General features: G+C 41.7%; 1 protein-coding gene across 9 annotated transcripts in view; it reads right to left on the bottom strand.

Annotated features, from left to right (window-relative positions):
• gulp1a (GULP PTB domain containing engulfment adaptor 1a) overlaps positions 1–19,440 on the bottom strand; it is a 384,626-nt gene that overhangs the window by 155,042 nt on the left and 210,144 nt on the right. For all 9 annotated transcript variants that reach the window (XM_087988648.1, XM_087988645.1, XM_043704093.2 and 6 more), the window contains one exon: positions 13,561–13,638. In XM_087988648.1, the coding sequence (XP_087844774.1) occupies positions 13,561–13,588 (28 nt within the window). In that variant the 5' untranslated portion in view covers positions 13,589–13,638. The remainder of the gene's footprint in view (positions 1–13,560; positions 13,639–19,440) is intronic.

The following is a 19,440-nucleotide window of genomic DNA, read 5'->3' as shown; positions in this document are numbered from 1 at the left end:
TTTACAAAACACATTGATTCTGTATCAAAGAGGACAGAAAATAAGTAAAACTCAGGAAATAAAATGTGATTGAAAATACATCAAAACAAAATCAGTCCTTAAATGTCTCAATATTTAATGTTTAAATACATTTAGGACATTAAAAAAGCTAACGTTAGCATTTTCTACTCAAATATTCATTATTTTTAAAAGGAATTGAATAACTATTTTCATTAGTTTGGTTGGTTTAGGCAAAGAAATGATTTAATTTATTTTCTTTTGAAAGAAGAATTTGTCAGCAAGCCAGTTGCAAATTCTGCAAAATATAAAATATGGCAGAATTTCAAACTCTGCCTCATGTCTTTTTACAGATTTAGATAGTGTATTTTCTGAAGGATAGTGTTAGCTACATCTACATTTCAGCAGAGTTAAAGACGAGAGATGAATAAATACTTTAACATCTGCCCAGGAAGCCAAATGCTTTTGGTTTGGCCAGCGATTTTCATAGGATTTGAGAAAGCTCTCTTTGGAAAAAAACATTCCCATTGCCAATTTTTGGTGCAAATTTGCCCATTTCAACACCAATGCAAAACTTGCTGTAGCATTTGGGCAGAAATTAGTATGTGTTGTACCTGAAACAGGCACATCCAAAAAATGGGCAGTACACATACCAATTTAGTACTGATGCAGTCTACCCCAATGTGTGCTGGTCCCTGTGTTAAAGCCTGGGGATCAGGTTGAGTACCTTGAACAGATGACCTGTCGGCCTTTAAATATATTAAGCAAAGAGGAAATTACATTGTAGAATCCCTTGAGCAGAACTTGCTCCATTGTAAGGTAATGTTATTAAGAACTTGCAAGTGGTCTCTATGGCTACTGATCGCAAGTTATGAAGCCAGAAGGAATAGGGGGAGGTTCCCTTGGATATCAGACTCCTGCCAGATTGTCAACCCACCAGTTTACTGTTCTCTGATTCCTCCATCAATCACTGCCAACTCTCCCCTCCCAGGAACTTAACACAAGGGCACCAAATTCAAATGTTTCTTCTGGAACAAACTGCTTAAGGAGGCATTAGGAATAAAATGCCAGATCCAATTTTGAATAAAAAATGGCTTATCTGACATTATGAGACTTGGGTGGAATTTGAAGAGAGCTCAGAGAATCAAACAGCATAGGCTGAAACATTTTGAAGTACAAGCATAAACAGGCGAGATGCAGCCTTAACAAGAAATTATTGCGGAACTGCAGTTACACAAGAGAGATTTTGACAAAGTGGGTACTTTCTCTGAATCAATTTAGGCTACCTTTAAAAGGCACTAAGATAATTAAATTTTACATATTAGAAACAGAGAATGCAATCGAACATTAAATCATTTAAAAAAATAAACAGTTTAAAAATGGTGAGTTCAAGTCAGGCTCACTTTTGAGAGAAAGGCATTTTAGGTTGCTTTTTTTTGACACAATCTATCCAATAGTGCATCATAAACGGTGCAGCTGGCTGAATTGCTCCCCTCCCCGGGGTAGGAAATGTGCTGGAGAGAAGGGGTGATCAGTGACATTTCTGAAGTGCCTGACCTCACCAACACCTCCCTGACAGATGGGAAAAGTGGTTGCCATCCCATGACCGGCCCTGCCTGCAAAGTTAGCGGGTGGCTCCATTTGCCCAACCTGGGAACAGTAGGAGACATAACCTCTGAAAACCAACCTCCTGCATTTGACTCAGACTCCACTCTCCCTGTGAACCTCACCTACAACAAGTAAAAGAGAACCACTTACTTACTCACCACTGCATCCCCTGGAAACTTGGCTTTAACCAACTGGCTGCTTCTGGGTCCTAAAGCCTGTCTCTTTTTATTAATCCACTCACATGATATGGACGTCACTGCTAGGCCAGCATTTATTGCCTGTGGCTAATTGCCCGAAGGGCAGTTAAGACTCAACCACATTGCTATGAGTCTGGAGTCATCTGTAGGCCAGCCCAGGTAAGGATGGTAGATTTCCTTCCCTAAAGGGCTTTAGTGAACCAGATGGGTTTTTCCGACAATTGACAACAGCTTCGTGGTCATTGTTAAGATTCTTAATTGCAGATACTTTATTGATTTGAACCCAAACACCCAGAACATTATTTGAGTTTCTGCATTAATAATCTATTGAGAATCCCACTAAGTCATCCTCTGGTTATCAGCTACTGGTGAGGCAGGACACCACTCTGAAGGCCTGTGACTTGCTCAGAAATTTGGAAGTGACCTTCTAATGAACTCATCGGCTTGCAACTTGGCATATATTTTCAGTGTGGGAGCAATGGTTCACACATCACTGAATTGCCACCCCTTAGGCTTTGGCTGTTAGCGAAGAACTGCAACTGGATTACTATTCTGACATGGTTCAGTTGGTAGTATTTTCACTTCTGAATTTCAAGGTTCCAGATTCCAATCTCATTCCAGGGCTAGAGCACCAGCAAAGGCAGAGAAATAAAGAGGTGGAGTATTCATCAATAAGATACTGGGTGTGAAGGCTGAGTGCAGTTTGATGGGGACAAGATGTATCCATTCTGAACAAGGGGCAGCAAGTACCCTGTCCTTAGCTACATTTCATTTCAACACCCTCCCTAACATACCACATTCCCATGCCCAATGCTCACACTGGACCTGCATTTTGTCACTGTGGAACGTCACATGCAAGGAATCACTTGGACAATTTCAACTGAATTCTTACTTACAGGCCTCAAAAGTGAAACATAAATAAAACTAATAAAGGCTTTGGTTTACTCCCAAAATACCAACCAAATGCAGCATTTTAACCAATGATTATTTTACATTCCATGTCTGTCTGCTGCTCCCAGCTCTCATCAACTCCTGCCATGTGTCAATCCAATTGTTTTCATTCACACCAAGCATTTGGATATTGCTGGCTGGCCAGCATTGATTCCCCTTGAGAAGGTGGTGGTTGTGAGTTGCATTATTGATGTGCTGCAGTCCCCATGCTGTAGGTTGACCCACAATGCCCTTAGGGAGGGATTTCCCGGATTCTGTCCCAAGGTACTGTTCCTGTCAGTTTTCCAGTGGCTGATGCAGCTGAGATCTGTCATGCACAAGAGGAGCTTCCACTTCCTACAGCCCTGCAAGAGTAACTGTCGCCCACTTCCTGCACTGGACTCAAACATAACCCACCCCCCCCCCAAAACGCGTACACCTCAAGGATGGCTTAGCACTTGGACTGCATGCAGTCCATGCCCAAGGCTGAGAATACTGCATCCCCTCACCCTCACAGCTTTGACTGGACTGAGAACTACTCTTAACAGTTTCTGACGGGACTATTTGGGTGATATATGTAGAGTCTGTTTGCTGCACAACAGCTGGCATATGTTGTAGGTGTTAGAATGACATCTCAGTGCACCACCCATAAATATAACATGATGATAACAACATCTAATGACAAGCAGCCTGTCTGAGTGCCTGTGCTAAGGATAACCTCAGTATGGAGGTAATGATAGCTTTTGGAACTGGCTGATTGGCCAATCTACTACAAGGCTCGGCACGGCATGGATGCTGCAAGTAGGAATTAAGTGAGTGAACACTAAGATATCACATGATCAGCCCTAGCATACAACCTGGAGGTGGGTCTATTTCTCTACTCAAAAGGTGTCCTTGCAGCAGCCTTTCAATGTTAGTTGCCAATGCCCCCTACAATGCAGGTCTGTGCTTCCTATGAGACCTGCAAACGTATCGGGAAGATGCCATGATGGTCATAGAGGGTTAGTCAATGTCAGATGCCAATATAAATGGACAGGGGTTGCATGTACCCATGCATCATGCCCTGAGATGTTGTTTGGTGCTGAACAACATGGAGGCTTTCCACAGTAAGATTAAGTTGCCAGGTACCTACTCTAACTTCCACATCAAGGTTTGTTCATATCGAGTATGCTCAGCACCTTTGATAATATAGGAAGTTGAATATTAATTAGGTGAGTTGCAGCATTAGTAAGACATTTAACAAGCTTTTATCCCTTTAATTGGCCACTTGCTGATATTTAGTAAGAAAGTTGCCTCATCGGCCCGCAAATTCATAAACGATGCTGCAAATTGCTCAAAACATCGAGACTAGTTCAAAGCACAGCAGGGTTTATTCTCTGGTGACCTGCCAATATTTTCTTTAACTTTTTGCTAGAAAGTTATCAGTAATGTTCAACCCAGGGAAATATGCAGAACTGCTTGAAATATTTCACAAATTTTACTCTGTGATGAGAACTAATATTACAGATAGCATTGGACTCAGAAGGATCAAGTGTTAATAGTTTCAAGGCTAAATTATGAAACATTAATCAGGAGACTGAATTCTTTGACGTGACTACCATAAAAAAAAGATCATGGCCCTTGGGGAAAAAGAGGCAGTTTTCTACAAGATGTGTTCATTTCAGCAAAAACACTGACAGATTTAGCCTCTAAAAGCAAGGATATGACAACCTGGTCACAACACATTAGGGTGCAGCTACGCAAATGCAGCAGCTGCTCATAAATATTGAAACAATTTAACAAAATGAGAACTACAATATAAAGACTGGAACACAGTTAATGTTTTAAGATGGTTTGTCTGGCAACAGCCACAATAAAATCATCTGAACATTTATGAGGGACATAATCCAAAAATCAAAGAGGTGATTAATGAGCAACGTGGATGCTTAACTGAAAAAGTGAGTTATCAATTAATTTGGCTTTGAGAATATGTCTAATAATTGGATAAATTATTACCACCTCATATCACAACATGATTAAAAAATCAATCTCTTGAATAAAATGGTATTGCCCATCTTTATTGTCCAACAACTTAAGGTGAGTTTGGTCTGTTTTCTCTATGAGATTTATGAAAATATTTGACATCCTCAACATTTTTCCTATAGTTATTGCTACCAAAATAAATGTGTTTGGGAATTATTCTTGGACACCCCCTCCAGACTGGAAGTTTTTTTTTCAACAAACGCATTGCTGTTCACATGAATAATTGAATTATTCAACTCCTAATTTGAACATTAATAATAAAGGGTAGCTGGCACAGCCTTTGCAACAAAAAATTACTTTGTAATAAAAGCTGGTCCAATTCACTTCCAACTACCATGTTTACTCCTCAACTGTATCGATATTCTGCTGCTTAATATACCTGTTTATTCTAGTTACAGACACTTTAACCTCATGTGTGCATGGATATTTGTTTTCAAACTTGACTCAGCAAAACGTGAGGTCATGTTTTACCTTGCCTTATGTTTTATGCAAAATATAATGGTTTACAGTGTTCTCAAGGGATTTTCATTGCAAGTATATTTTACATTGAAAGAAGAGTTGTTTATTGTTTAATAAAAATAATAATTAACCCAATTATCTGCAAGAAATTTGTACACAATAATTGATCTCACATGACACAAGGCCAATCTTAAAATAGCATGGCTTGATCAGCTGAAAATATTCTTAATGGCAAGTGCATTTGTAGTAATTAATCAATAATCAATGAGGAGTAATTAATCAATTTTCAGGTCGACTATGGGATTTGGGAGGAGATGTAGAATCCAACAGTGCTTAGGTGGGATTATAGGAGGAACTTCCTGCCTCCCTGGAAGTGGTGAGAGTAGTGGCAAGCAGGGGAAAATAACTGGGCAAGTTGGTCCTGGCGAGATACTTGGCGAAAAGCGGGTAAAGTATTGGGCAAGGAAGGCCATTGGGAGCTTGCTCATGTCATCTGCAGCATCAATATTTTTCAGCGGCAGCAGCAACTCGAAGGGCAGGAGCTTGCACCAGGGGCCTGCCGGGAGCGGGGAGTCACTGATTGTGCTTTTAATTTTGAAGTCAGAGAGCAGAAGTTTCTGGGAAAGGAGGGACTTCTTATGTTTATTACCATCCTGCTATATAAGTCAGTATCTTCTCAACCCGAGACCCTACTGTTGCAGGGCCTCCCACCCAACCAATCCTCTAACCTTAAGGACCAGGGACATATCAGGTAAGCGTCTCTTTTTTACTTTGTGACGAGGGGACTGGCAGAGATGGCAGTGCAGGGAGAGCAATGTTCTTCCTGCATGATGTTTGAGGTCAGGGACGCCATTAGAGTCCCAACCAAGTACATCTGCAGGAAGTGCACCCACTCTCGCCCCTCCAAAACAGTGTTAGGGAACTGGAGTGGGAGCTGGATGAACTTCGGATCATTTGGGAGGCAGAGGCTGTGATAGATAGGAGTTACAGGGAAGTAGTTACTCCGAGGCAAGAAGAAAGCTGGGTGACTGTTTTGAAAGGGGAAAAAACAGTCGGTAGAGGGATCCCCTGTGGTCGTTCCCCTGAAAAACATGTATACCGTTTTGGATACTGTTGAGGGGGACGACTTACCAGGGGTATGCAGTGGGGCCCAGGTCTCTGGCACAGAGTCTGTCCCTGTTGCACAGAAGGGAAGGAGGGAAAGGAGGAGAGTGTTAGTCATTGGGGACTCAATAGTTTGAGGCTCAGATAGAAGGTTTGTAGGGAACCAATGAGACTCGCAGTTGGTGTGTTGCCTCCCAGGTGCCAGGGTCCATGATGTCTCGGATCGTATCTTTGGGGTCCTGCCCAAGGAACAGAGAGAGATATCAGCTGAACACATGGCTGCAAGGATGGTGCAAGAGGGAGGGTTTCAGATTTTTGGATAATGGAGCTCATTCTGGGGAAGGTGGGACTTGTACAAACAGGACAGCCTTAACTTGAACCAGAGGGGTACTAATATCCTGGGTGGGAAATTTGCTGGTGCTTTTCGGGTGGGTATAAACTAGCTGAGCAGGGGGATGGAAACCGGAGGTGTAGTTGCAGTGCACAGGAGGATAAGAGTAGGAAGGACAGAGATAGGATTTCAGGGTCGCAGGAATGTGCTGGCAGACAGCAAACTGGTTTGAAGTGTGTCGACTTCAATGCCAGAAGTATCCGAAATAAGGCAGGTGAGCTTGCAGCATGGATAGGTACCTGGGACTTCGATGTTGTGGCCATTTTGGAGACATGGATAGAGCAGGATGAGGAATGGATGTTGCAGGTTCCAGGGTTTAGATCTTTCACTAAAAACAGGCAAGGCGGAAAAACAGATGGAGGCGTGGCCTTGTTAGTCAAAGATAGCATAACAGTGGCTGAGAGAATATTTGATGAGGACTCGTCTACTGAGGTAGTGTGGGCTGAGGTTAGAAACAGGAGAGTAGAGGTCACACTGCTTAGAGTTTTTTTTATAGGCCTCCGCAGAGTTCCAGGGAGGTGGAAGAGAGGATTAGCAAAATTATTCTGAGTAGGAGTGAAAGGAACAGGGTGGTCATTATGGGGGACTTTAACTTCCCCAAAATTGACTGGAAATGTTATAGCTCTAGTACATCAGATGGATCAGTTTTTGTCCAACGTGTACAGGAGGGTTTCCTGACACAGTATGTCGAAGGGCAGACAAGAGGGAAGGCCACACTGGATCTGGTGCTTGGTAATGAACCAGGCCAGGTGTTTGATTTAGTTGTAGGTGAGCACTTTGGACAGAGTGACCATAATTCAGTTATGTTTAGTTTAGTGATAGAATGGGGTAGCAAAATGCAGGGGATGCAGACAATGGAAATGTGGAGCTGGTTTAAGGAATAGATATTGCGTGTCCTTGATAGGTATATCCCTGTCAGGGAGGGAGGAAATGATAGGCAAGGGAACCGTGGTTTACTACAGAAATTGCATCTCTTGTTAAGAAGAAGGAGACTTATGTGTTGATGAGGCAAGATGGTACAGATGAGGCGATGGAGAGTTACAGATCAGCTAGGAAGGATTTAAAGAGAGAGTTAAGAAGAGCAAAGAGAGGACACGAGCAGTCTTTAGCAAATAGAATAAAGGAGAACCCTAAAGCTTTCTATTGGTATGTGAGGAATGGTAGGAAAAGGGCCAGTCAAAGGCAGAAGTGGGAAGTTGAGTGTGGACCCTATAGAGATCAGAGAGGTGCTAAATGAACATTTCTCATCGGTGTTCACTCAGGAAATGGAGAATATTGTAGAGGAGAAGAATGAGGTATGAGATATTAGACTAGAAAGGATCGAGGTTAGTCACAAACAGGTGTTATCAATCTAGAAGGAGTGAAAATAGACAAGGAACCTGGACCAGATGGAATTTATCCGAGGATTCTCTGGGAAGCGAGGGAGGAGATAGCAGAGCCTTTGGCTTTGATATTTGAGTTAGCATTGTCTACAGGTGTAGTACCTGAGGAGTGGAGGATTGCAAATGTTGTGCCCTTGTTCAAGAAGGGCAGCAGAGATGACCCAGATAATTATAGCCCAGTGAGCCTTACTTTTGTTGTGGGAAAGGTTTTGGAAAGGATTATAAGAGATAAGACTTATAATCATCTAGCAAGCAATCATCTATTTGATTTCAGATATTCAACATGGTTTCGTCAAGGGCAGGTCGTGTCTCACAAACCTCATTGAGTTTCTTGAAAAGGTTACCAAGCATGTAGATGAGGGTAGGGCAGTTGACGTGGTATACATGGACTTCAGTAAAGCCTTTGATAAGGTTCCACGTGGTAGGCTGATGGAGAAAATGCAGAGGCATGGAATTGAGGGTGATTTAGCTGTTTGGATTAGAAACTAGCTTTCTGAAAGAAGGCAGCAAGTGGTGGTTGATGGAAAATATTCAGTCTGGAATCCAGTTACTAGTGGTGTGCCACAAGGATCTGTTTTGGGACCACTGCTGTTTGTCATTTTTATAAATGACTTAGACGCAGGCATAGTGGATGGGTTAGAAAATTTGCAGACGACACTAAAGTCGGTGGAGTAGTGTCACAATGGAAGAATGTTACAGATTGCAGGGAGACTTGGATAAACTGCAGAATTGGGCTGAGAGGTGGCAAATGGAGTTCAATGCAGCTAAATGTGAGGTGATGCACTTTGGGAAGAATAACAGGAAGGCAGAGTACTGGGTCAATGGAAAGAATCTTGGTAATGTGGATGTGCAGAGGGATCTTGGAGTCCATGTACTTAGATCCCTGAAAGTTGCCACCCAGGTTGATAGTGCTGTTAAGAAGGCATACGTTGTGCTAGGTTTCATTGGTAGAGGGATTGAGTTCCGGTACTGTAATATCATGCTGCAGCTATACAAAACGCTGGTGCAGCCACAAGTGGAATATTGTGTACAGTTCTGGTCGCCCCATTACAGGAAGGATGTGGAAGCATTGGAAAAGGTGCAGAGGAGATTTACCAGGATGTTGCCTGGTCAGGAGGGAAGGTCTTATGAGGAAAGGCTGAGAGACTTGGGTCTGTTCTCATTGGCAAGAAGAAGGCTAAGGGGGGATTTGATAGAGACATATAAGATGATCAGAAGATTAGATAGGGTAGACAGTGAAAGACTTTTTCCTAGGATGAGGACATCAGCTCGTACAAGGGGCATAACTAAAAATTGAAGGGTGATAGATTTAAGACAGATGTCAGAGGCAGGTTCTTTACGCAGAGAGTGGTATGGCGTGGAATGTCCTACCTGCTAATGTAGTCAACTCAGCCACATTAGGGAGATTTAAACAATCCTTAGATAAGCACATGGACGATTTTGGGATAGTGTAGAGGGACGAGCTGAGAATAGTTCACAGGTTGGCGCAACATCGAGGGCCGAAGGGCCTATTCAGCGCTGTATTGTTTTATCTTCTAAAGAGGAGATGGATCAGTGTATTCCCTCAAAGGAAAGATAGGGCAAATAAATCCAGAGCTCTCCAGATGACAAAGGTGGCAGAGATCAAGATAAACAAGTTAAAGTGTGCGTATGACAGGTGTCGGTTAGAAAGTACAATTGGGTGGCAACATATTAGAGGCAAAGAGGAATTATCAGAATAGATTGGCAGCCAACACAAATGTAATACTGAAGTCTTTCGGCATACAGATGGTAAGAGTGACAAGAGGAGGAGCAGGGTTGATTAGAGACCAAAAGGGGATGTTGGAGCTTAGCTGAGGTATTAAATGAATACTTCGCACCTGTCTTTACTGAGGAGGGAGTTGCTACCCAGACCAAGTTGACAGAAGAGGAAACTCTGTCACTCCCTGCGTTCAAATTTGATAACGAGGAAGTATTAGATAGATAGTTGGCACTTAAAGTTGACAAAGCTGGGTGAGATATATCTGAGGAAATTAAAGGATGTGAAAGTGGAAATTGCAGGGCCTCTGCCCAAAATCTTTCCATCTTCCTTAGCCTCACCAGAGGTGACAGAAGACCAGAGAATTGCAAACATTACACGCTTGTTCAAAAAAGGTTATAGGAATAATCCAACAATTACAGACCAGTCAGCTTAACTTCAGGAAAGTTTGCAGATGATATGAAACTTGGAAGCAGTGTATACTATAAGGGGGATAGTGTACAACTTTAGAAGGATGTTGACAAGTTGGTGCAGTGGGCCGATAGGTATCAGATGATGTTTAATTCAGAAAAGTGTGCGGTGATGCATTTTGATAGGAAGAATATTTAAAGACAACTTCAAATGAGCATAATTTACATGGGTGCAGGAGCAGAAGGACTGAGGTGTATTTGTGCACAGATTTTTGAAGGTGACAGGATAGGTATACAGAGCAGTGAATTACGCATACAGTATTGTTACAGCTTTGTCACTAGGCATGGAATACAAGAGCAAGACGATGTTGCTGAGCTTGGACACGACACTTGTTAGACCTCAGCAGGAGTACTGTGTACAGTTCTATTCTCCACACTATAGGAAGGATGTGAACACATTGAAACTCCTCATCCCTGAAACCAGAGGATAGATCAGAGGTGGGATGTAGCCTGCAATGAAAGCTAATAAGTCTTTAGTTTTCAGATTCCCCAGTCGCCATGGGAGAACACCATTGATGAAAGGATGAGGCTCATAATTGGACAATGTTGCAACACTCCTACCTGATGAAATATCCCTTTGCCACCAAATTCGCCTCAGGTGAGGCTATGAAATTCCTGCCCAGCCATGTTATTCAATGGAGGGGAAAATGTATGGCCAGATGGTGTATTCTGGTCAGCTTCCCAAAGATGGGGATCTCAAAGGCACTCATACAGAAAGAGGTGGGGGTTAAAATGTTTCTGCAGATCTGATTCTCTTGTCTGCCACAAAGAGTCTATCTCCTTTTACAGGCTGTGTTGTAGCCACGCCAGGGACTTCATGTGCTAGCTGGAGGGGCAGTGGTCGGCATTTTCATTGCTGTTATTGGCTATCCCCCATCTATAGCTGTTTTACCCTTGAACTATCAGGTTTCCAAACAGCTTGGAGGCAGGTCAGAGCTAGCAAACTGGTTAGTGGCAGGAAATCCAGGGCCTGCCCATTTTTGGTCCCAAACACACAAACCACTGCGAATTCACTCCATACACTGGACAAACTCAAGGACAGCTTTGCACAAACGATGCACAAAACATGCTCGATAGGCTCAAGTTTCCTTAACATAGTTCATGTGTGCTTTTTGAGGTACGATAAAACAAAACACAAAAACAAAACACAAGTAAGTGTCACAGGCTGAAACATGATAGTCTATGTTCGATTGATTTGATTGGCCATCATATTAAAAACTGGGTTTTTTGTTCCAGATTTTTAACTACTATTTGACTTTTACATCTTTACAGTGCCCCAAATCACTTTACTGTCAATCACTGATGTTTGACATGTCATCACTTGTTAATTAGCTAGATTCAACAGACAGTTTGAACACAGCAAGATTCTATCTTCAGAAAAATGAGATATATAACTCCATTGATCAATAAATGATGTTGGCTGAGGGCGGTAAGGGAGCCAGGATAACAGCAATCCTCTTCAGATTAGGCCATGTATATTTTACATTTAGTGTGGTCGGAAGGAAGGAACCTAGTCGAATGTTTTATTCAAAATATGGCACTCGAATTGTCCAGCAATCCTTCAATACTGCACTGTGATATGAACCTAGATTTTGTGGGCAAATGCAAGCATGAGGATTGAAAGAGCCAAAGAACCATAGTTAGGGATAACTAAAGATGTAGGAGAAAGTGAGGACTGCAGATGCTGAAGGTAAGAGTCAGGAGTGTGTTGCTGGAAAAGCACAGCAGGTCAAGCAGCATCCGAAGAGCAGGAGAGTCAATGTTTCAGGCATAAGCCCTTCCTGATGAAGGGATTGCTGCCTACCTGCTGTGCTTTTCCAGCACCACACTTTTTGATCCATAACTAAACATGTGCAAAGATAAAGATCTAGAAACCACAAACAATTTGAAAACACCAAGAAACAAGTGGCAGTAATTGTGGCATTGTTGTAAGCGTCTCTAACTTGTGCTCAACATGGTTTTCCTCAAACCTATCAATCTAAATAACATTCATAGAAACATAGACAACAGGAGCAGGAGGAGGAGGATATTTGGTTCTTTGAGCAATTCAATACCCTGTTCCCACTTTCTACCCATACAGTTTGATCCCTTTAGCTCTAAGAACTATATCTAATTCCTTTTAGAAAACATTTAATGTTTTGGCCTCAAAGTTTTGTGGTAGAGAGTTACACAGACTCTCTGGGTATTGTCTCCTCATTTCAGTTCTAAATGGTCTACCTCATATCCTTAGATGGCAACCCCTGGTTCCAGATACCCTGTCATCCTTCCTGTCTAATCCTTTTAGAATTCTATGTTTCCAAGAAATCCCTTTTGTTCTTCTAAATTCCAGTGACTATAGCCCTCAGAGATCTAGTTTCTCTTCACACATGGATCCAAACATTGCAGGACTCAATCTAGTAAACCTTCAAAGCACTCCCTTTACAGCCAGAATATGCTTCCTCAGGTAAGGAGTCCACACCTACACACACTACTCCAGCTATGAGCTCATCAAGCCCCTGTACCATTGCAGCAATATATCACCGCTTCTGTACTTGAACCCTCTCACAATGAAGGATAACATATCATTTATCTGCTTCACCACCTGCATGCTTACTTTCAGCAACTGGTGTACCTGAGTTACATTCCATATCCCCCTTTTCCAACTTATTACCAGTCAGATAATGAGCTACCTTGCTGTTTTTGCTTTCAAAATAGATAACCTCATATTTACCCACATTATATTGCATCTGCCCTATATTTGTCCACTCACTCAACTTGTCCAAATAATACTGAAGCATCTCTGCATCTGCTCACAGTTCATCCTCCCACCAGCTTTGTGTCATCTGCAAATTTGGAGGCATGACATTTAGTTTCATCATCTAAATCATGAATAGATATTGTGAATAGCTGGGTCTAAGCAGTGATCCCTGCAATACTCTAATAATCACTGGCCACCACTCAGAAAAAGACCTGTTTTGTTCTTACTCATTGTTTCCTGTCAACCAATTAGTTCTCTATCCATGTCGGTACATGCAAGTCACTACACTACCGCCAATCCAAATTGTTTACATTTTACATGGTAATTTCTTATGTGGGACCTTATTTGAAATAAATACAGCAGTTTAGTAGGTAATTTTCAAATACACCTCAAATAAATTTGGTAGCTAATCATTAACTCTTTCCTTAAAATGCTGGACTAACATTGACAGAAATTATTAGTGGTTAACAAAAACGTTTTTGTCATCAAGTTACTAATCACAATAAAGGCAAGAAATCCACCTACCCTTTTTTCTACTGAAAGCCCGATTCATGTTGATAAGTGTTCAGCACAAACAGTAGCAGTATTCCAGTGATTTTTTATCTGAAAATGACATACAGGCATAAGATCATATAGTCCTTCTGTGATGATTACAGTCTTCAGGCAGATAATTAGATATCAAGCACTATAATCTATTTGAACTGTGTAAAAACCAGCAGCTTAATAATGCATTACAGTTCTAATAAAGTGATTTTCAATGATAAAGACCCTTCTTGAAAAATATTCATGAATGACTTGTGCAGATTTGGGAGGAGAAAAAGGCTCAGTTTATTTTATTTCATTCTTGGGGTGTCTGCATTGATATCAAGACCAGCATTTTTTTTCCAATCCCTATGTATCACTGAGAAAGTGGTGGTGAGTCCCTAGAGGCCATGCGCTGATGGTATACCCACTCGTTCGCTTAGTGTGGGAGTTTGAGGATTTTGGCTCAGTGACAGTGAAGCAGCAGTAACAAGTCAAGATTGTGGAGAGCTTACAGGGAGTGATGTTCACAAAAACCTGCTGCCCTCATTCTTTTGGGAGCACAAGGCACTGTCAAAGGAGGCTTGGCAAGTTGTTGCAATGAATCTCTCAGAAGCTACACATTGCCAGCAACTTACTGGTGGTGGCAGAGAGCTTGAACATTTGAGGTGACAGTCGGGGTGCCAATCAAAAGGACTGCTGTGCTCCACAGCTTCTCAAGTATTGTTGGAGTTCAACTGATCCAGACAAGTGGACAGTATTTCATCACACTCCTCGCCTGTGCCTTATGAAGGCATGCAGGCCTTACAGAGTCAGATACTGAGTTACTTGTCACACAAGTTCCAGCCTCTGATCTGATATTGTAGCCACCGTATTTACATGACTGGCCCAGATAAGTCAGCAGTAACACCCAGGTTATTGATAGAGGGGAATTCAATCATGGTAATACTACTGACTGTCAAGGGAAGGCTGTTAGATTCTCTCTTCTTGGAAATGGTCACTGCATGGCACTTCTGGCATGAATGTTCCTGGCCACTTATCAGCCCAATCCTAAATAATGTCCAGGTCTTGCTGCACTTAGACACAGACTGCTTCACATTCTGAGGTGTTATGAATGGCACTAAACCTTACATAATCAATTAACTTCTTCACTCTGGCTTTATGATGGGAGGATGGACACTGATGACATAGTTGAATTGGGTTATGCCAAGGATAATACCCTGAGGAAGTCCTGTAGAGATGACCTGGAGCTGAGATGATTAGTCTTCAACAACCAGAATCATCCTCTTTTGTGCTCAGTCTGACTCTACCCAATATAAAGACACCCCCTGTTTCTCATTGACTTCAATTTTGTTAGGGCTCCTTGATGTAACCCTCAGTCAATTTCCGTCTTGATGTCAATGTCTGTCACTTTCACCTCACCTTTTCAGCAACATCTCATCAAATAGCTGGCAGCTATCACCTACGTCAAATTATCAATATTTTTCAAACCACTGATCAGCTCAATGGTGTGTTAGTTATGTACAGTGAGAAATAAACACATTAATTAGTGCAGCCAACATTGCAATGAATATTTTAAAATTACAACTCAACCATTGAATTTTAAGGCATAACTGCAGTTTAATTTAAGATCACTGCACAAAAGCAAACACCGAGCTTGCATCTAAAAAAATATTTTATAAATCTTCCATTGCTCCTTTAGACCCACCCAAAAACCCAATTCTTAAGCCACAAGTTTGAGCACCCCTCATGATCTATTCCCCTTTGGCTCAGCATCTAATTTTCTCTCGCCTCTAAAATTACTGCTGCCAGGCACTTTACAATATTGGAATAACTACACAAGCAAAGGTTACACCAGTAGCAAAAGAAGAACAAATTCCTCTTTGAAAGTTGTTCTTTCAATTGCTCCCAGCACCGTCTGAGGTAACACAATCCAGATCATTAAAATTTGCTGCACAAAACATGCTGTCCTTTCCCCCTGGAATTTCTTTCATCAAATATGTTAGACGTACATCTTCTCTGGTTAATGCTTCTCTTGCCTGTCGAAACAGTTACCTTCCCCAGACCCCAGCCAAACATGTATCAAAATATGAAATATTTCTTGTAATTTTTCCCTTAACCTTCACTGTTGTGAAAAGGAATTTATTTAAGTCATTTTAATCATGCACACAACTTGCTAAAACCGAAGTTCAGGAAGAAGTAAGTGATTTTTTTAACATTAGATTGCTTTACCTTTAATGATCTCCAAAGAATAATGTTGCTTATAAATATAACCTAATGGAGATAAATTTAGTGCCCATTCAATGGACATGAATGGAACATGAACCGCTCACTCTAAATTCTGATACCAATTGATTGATGAGAATGATTTAGTTCCTACAAGGTTCATTCATACTTCCATTTAAAATGTTGAGAAAATACTTTTGTAGTATATACAAAATATAAAGGTTTTTTTGGTTGAAGTGTTACTTCTCAGTAAGGTTTAACAGAAGAGAGTTTTTTTAAACCAATTTTAATTATTTCAGTCATTTAAAACTTGTAAATCTGAGGGCAAAGCATCTACTTTCCATGTTGAAGCACCATGCAGTAAGACCAAAGTGGAGAGCTGCCAATCTTTAGAGGGACAAGGAAGACCGCCATGTGCAAGGAGCCCTTCCAAGAAACAGTAGAATGACACTAGAAAAACACCCTTGCCAGGCAGAGCTGTCACTGAGCAATGCAAACATGAAAAGGAAGACTTGGGAGTGAGAAAACCAAAATGAGTGTCTTCAACTCATTGCGGGCACATGGTGGCACAGTGGTTAGCAGTGCTGCCTCACAGCACCACGGACCAGGGTTCAATCCCAGCCTCGGGCGACTGTCCATGTTGAGTTTGCACATTCTCCCTGTGTCTGCGTGGGTTTCCTCCCACAATCCAAAAATGTGCAGGTTAGGTGACCTGGCCATCTTAAATTGCCCATTGCGTTCAGGGATGTGTAGGTTAGGTGCATTAGTCAAGGGTACATGTAGAGTAATGGGCAATGGGGTTTGGGTGGGAAAAACTAGTTGGGCTGAAGGGCCTGTTTCCACACTGTAGGGATTCTAACTAAGGATGCAGAAGACCGAGACCTCAGGGTGTCTGTCTTGAAAACACTAATAAACTTAGAGGGGTTAAAGAGCAGCCAGTGCAAGACATTTACCTGTTACTGTTGTAATGATCCACACACGTCATGTAATATAAAAAGCAGTATTTCACAAACTGCAGAACACCACATTGGCAATAATATTTGAGAGGACTGTTTGGGCATCAAGGCACTAGAAACAGCTTCTAAGAATTTTGATGGTCTCTGTAATGGCAGATCACTTCACAGCAGGACAATATAATTGGGCTTTCAAGAATCAAAGATGTCTGTGAAGGCACCAGCTAGTTACTTTCTTCTACCCTGTAGCCTTCATTAATGCACCAGAAGGTTTGTTTATAGGTACTTATATCTCTCTGAAGAATGGAAGTGATAATGAAATTATTCCCTAAAGTGAATCCAGCTAGAATCGTAAATAATGGTGGACAGAACAAAGTGAAAGTGTTCAGTAGATGGTAATGATAGTGACTGTCAACATTTCATCATCAATTCCCCATCTTCACCCTTCTAAAATCCTGGTCCAAGTTTTGAAAGGGGCTTTAAAAAAAATTAATTAACTAGCATTAAACCCATTAAAAAAAAAGATCTGCAATGTACTTTAGTATGACCGCGCTTGCTCATTATTCAATTCTAAAGGAAATGTCTGACGGCATTTTTTGGCTTAAAAAAAACTTGTGGATTTTATGGTATTTTGGATAAGTTGCAATCTCACAAAATTTCATAAATAATTTGCCTCCGTCAAGCAGATTCCAATTTCTTGCCATATCATCCCAAACACGTAATGTTAACTATCGATCATGGATCTATGGTGCTCCTCTCATCTGATGTTGGCTGAGTCTATTATCATGCTATACCCAGGAGAACTGGCTGGTGTGGGATCTCTCAGAATAAACTGGCATCTTAGATGCCCACACTATTTTTAATAGGCTATTGTGCATCCAGACAAGCACTATCAGGCTGGAGCTGCCCTTCATGGTTTGCGGCATTTGTCCCAGATGTGGTAAAGCTGCATAAATCTGCAGACAGGCACTTGGAGCTCATGGTGGATGATGTGGGACATGCTCTTCCTCCCAAGGACATGTGGAAAATGCCATGCCATCCAACCCGAACACCCTGGGTCATTATGGTCTCACCTGAATGCCCAGCAGGGAAGTGCAAAGTCAATAGCTGATGGTACTGATAAAGTTAGCTTACATGAGAGTAAGGTGTTGTACCACCCACTTTCATCTCATTCAATCCCTTCCTCTCTCTCTCTCATTTCAAATGGAAACAGCCCAAAAATGGAGCCAAGATAGGTGGCATGCTGCCCAATATTCAGGGGCTCACCCATTACGAATAGATGATCCTGACCTTTAGACAGCATGATTTTGTGCGGGGGAGTCATGCCTCACTAATTTGATTCAGTTTTTTGAGGTGACAAAGATGATTGAGGAGGGAAAAACTGTTGATGTTTACATGGACTTCAGGAAAGCCTATCAGAAGGTCCCTCATAACAGGTGAAGTAACAAGGTATCGTGGTGAACTGGCAAGATAGATACAAAACTGACTTAGTCACAGGAGACAGAGGGTAGTGGTGGAAGGATGCTTTTTGGAATGGAGGGTTGTGACTAATGGTATTCCACGGGGATCACTGCTGGGACCTCTACTATTCATGATCTCCATAAATAATTTAGAGGAATCTCGAAATTATTAGCTGATCTAATTAGTAAGTTTGTGGACGATACAAAGATTGGTTGAATGCAGATAAGTGAGGAGAATTGTCAGAGGATACAGCAGAATATAGATCAGTTGGAGGCATGAGCAGAAAAATGGCAGATGGAGTTTAATCCAGACAAATGTGAGGTGATGTACTTTGGAAGTTCAAGTACAAGTGGAAATTATACAGTGAATGGCAGAACCCTTAGGAGTATTAGAATGCAGAGCAATCTGGGTGTACAGTTCTACAGATCACTGAAGGTAGCAATGCAGGTAGTTAAGGTAGTAAGAAAAAGGTTTATGGCAGTCTTGCCTTCATTGGAAGGAGCATTGAGTATAAGGATAGACAGGTTATGCTGCAGCTTTATTGAACTTTAGTTAGGCCACATTTGGAATAATGTGTACCACTCTGGTTACCACACTACCTGAAGGATGTGGATGCTTTGGAGAACGTACTAAAAAGGTTTACCAGGATGTTGCCTCGTATGGGGGGATTTTAGTGATAAAGAAAGGTTGGAGAAGCTGGGTTTGTTTTCACTGGAATGCTGGAGGTTAACGGGGCGACCTGATAGAAGTTCATAAGATTGTGAATGGAATGGATAGAGTAGGAAGTATGAGGTTTTTTCCTGGGGTGGAGGGGTCAATTATGAGGGGATACAGGTCCAAAGTGTCAATGGGGTGGGGGGTCTGGGGAGCAGAAATTTTAAGAAAGATGTATGAGGCAATTTTCCATACAAACGGTGCTGACTGCTTGGAACGTGCTGCCAGAATTGGTGGTGGAAGCAGACACAATAGCACCATTCACGAAGCACCTGGATGAATGCATGAATAGAAAGGGAACAGAGGGGTATGGATCTTGTAAGTGAAAACAGTTTTAGTATAGAAAGGCAAAATATGTTGGCGCTGGCTTGGATGGCCTGTTCCTGTGCTATATTGCTCTTTGTTCTTTATTCTTTGTTCTCTTTGTTCTTATAACCACCCAAAGTGGCCAACTAACCCTACCCAAACCTCTAGATTGATATCTGAGGATACCCTTGACTTACTATACCAGGAACCATTAACTGAAGCC

The sequence above is a fragment of the Chiloscyllium plagiosum genome, unplaced genomic scaffold, assembly GCF_037043375.1.
Source record: "Chiloscyllium plagiosum isolate Xiang-an unplaced genomic scaffold, Cpla_swu_hap1 HiC_scaffold_7, whole genome shotgun sequence".
Taxonomy (NCBI): Eukaryota; Metazoa; Chordata; class Chondrichthyes; order Orectolobiformes; family Hemiscylliidae; genus Chiloscyllium; species Chiloscyllium plagiosum.
This window is presented reverse-complemented; position numbering and strand designations above follow the sequence as displayed.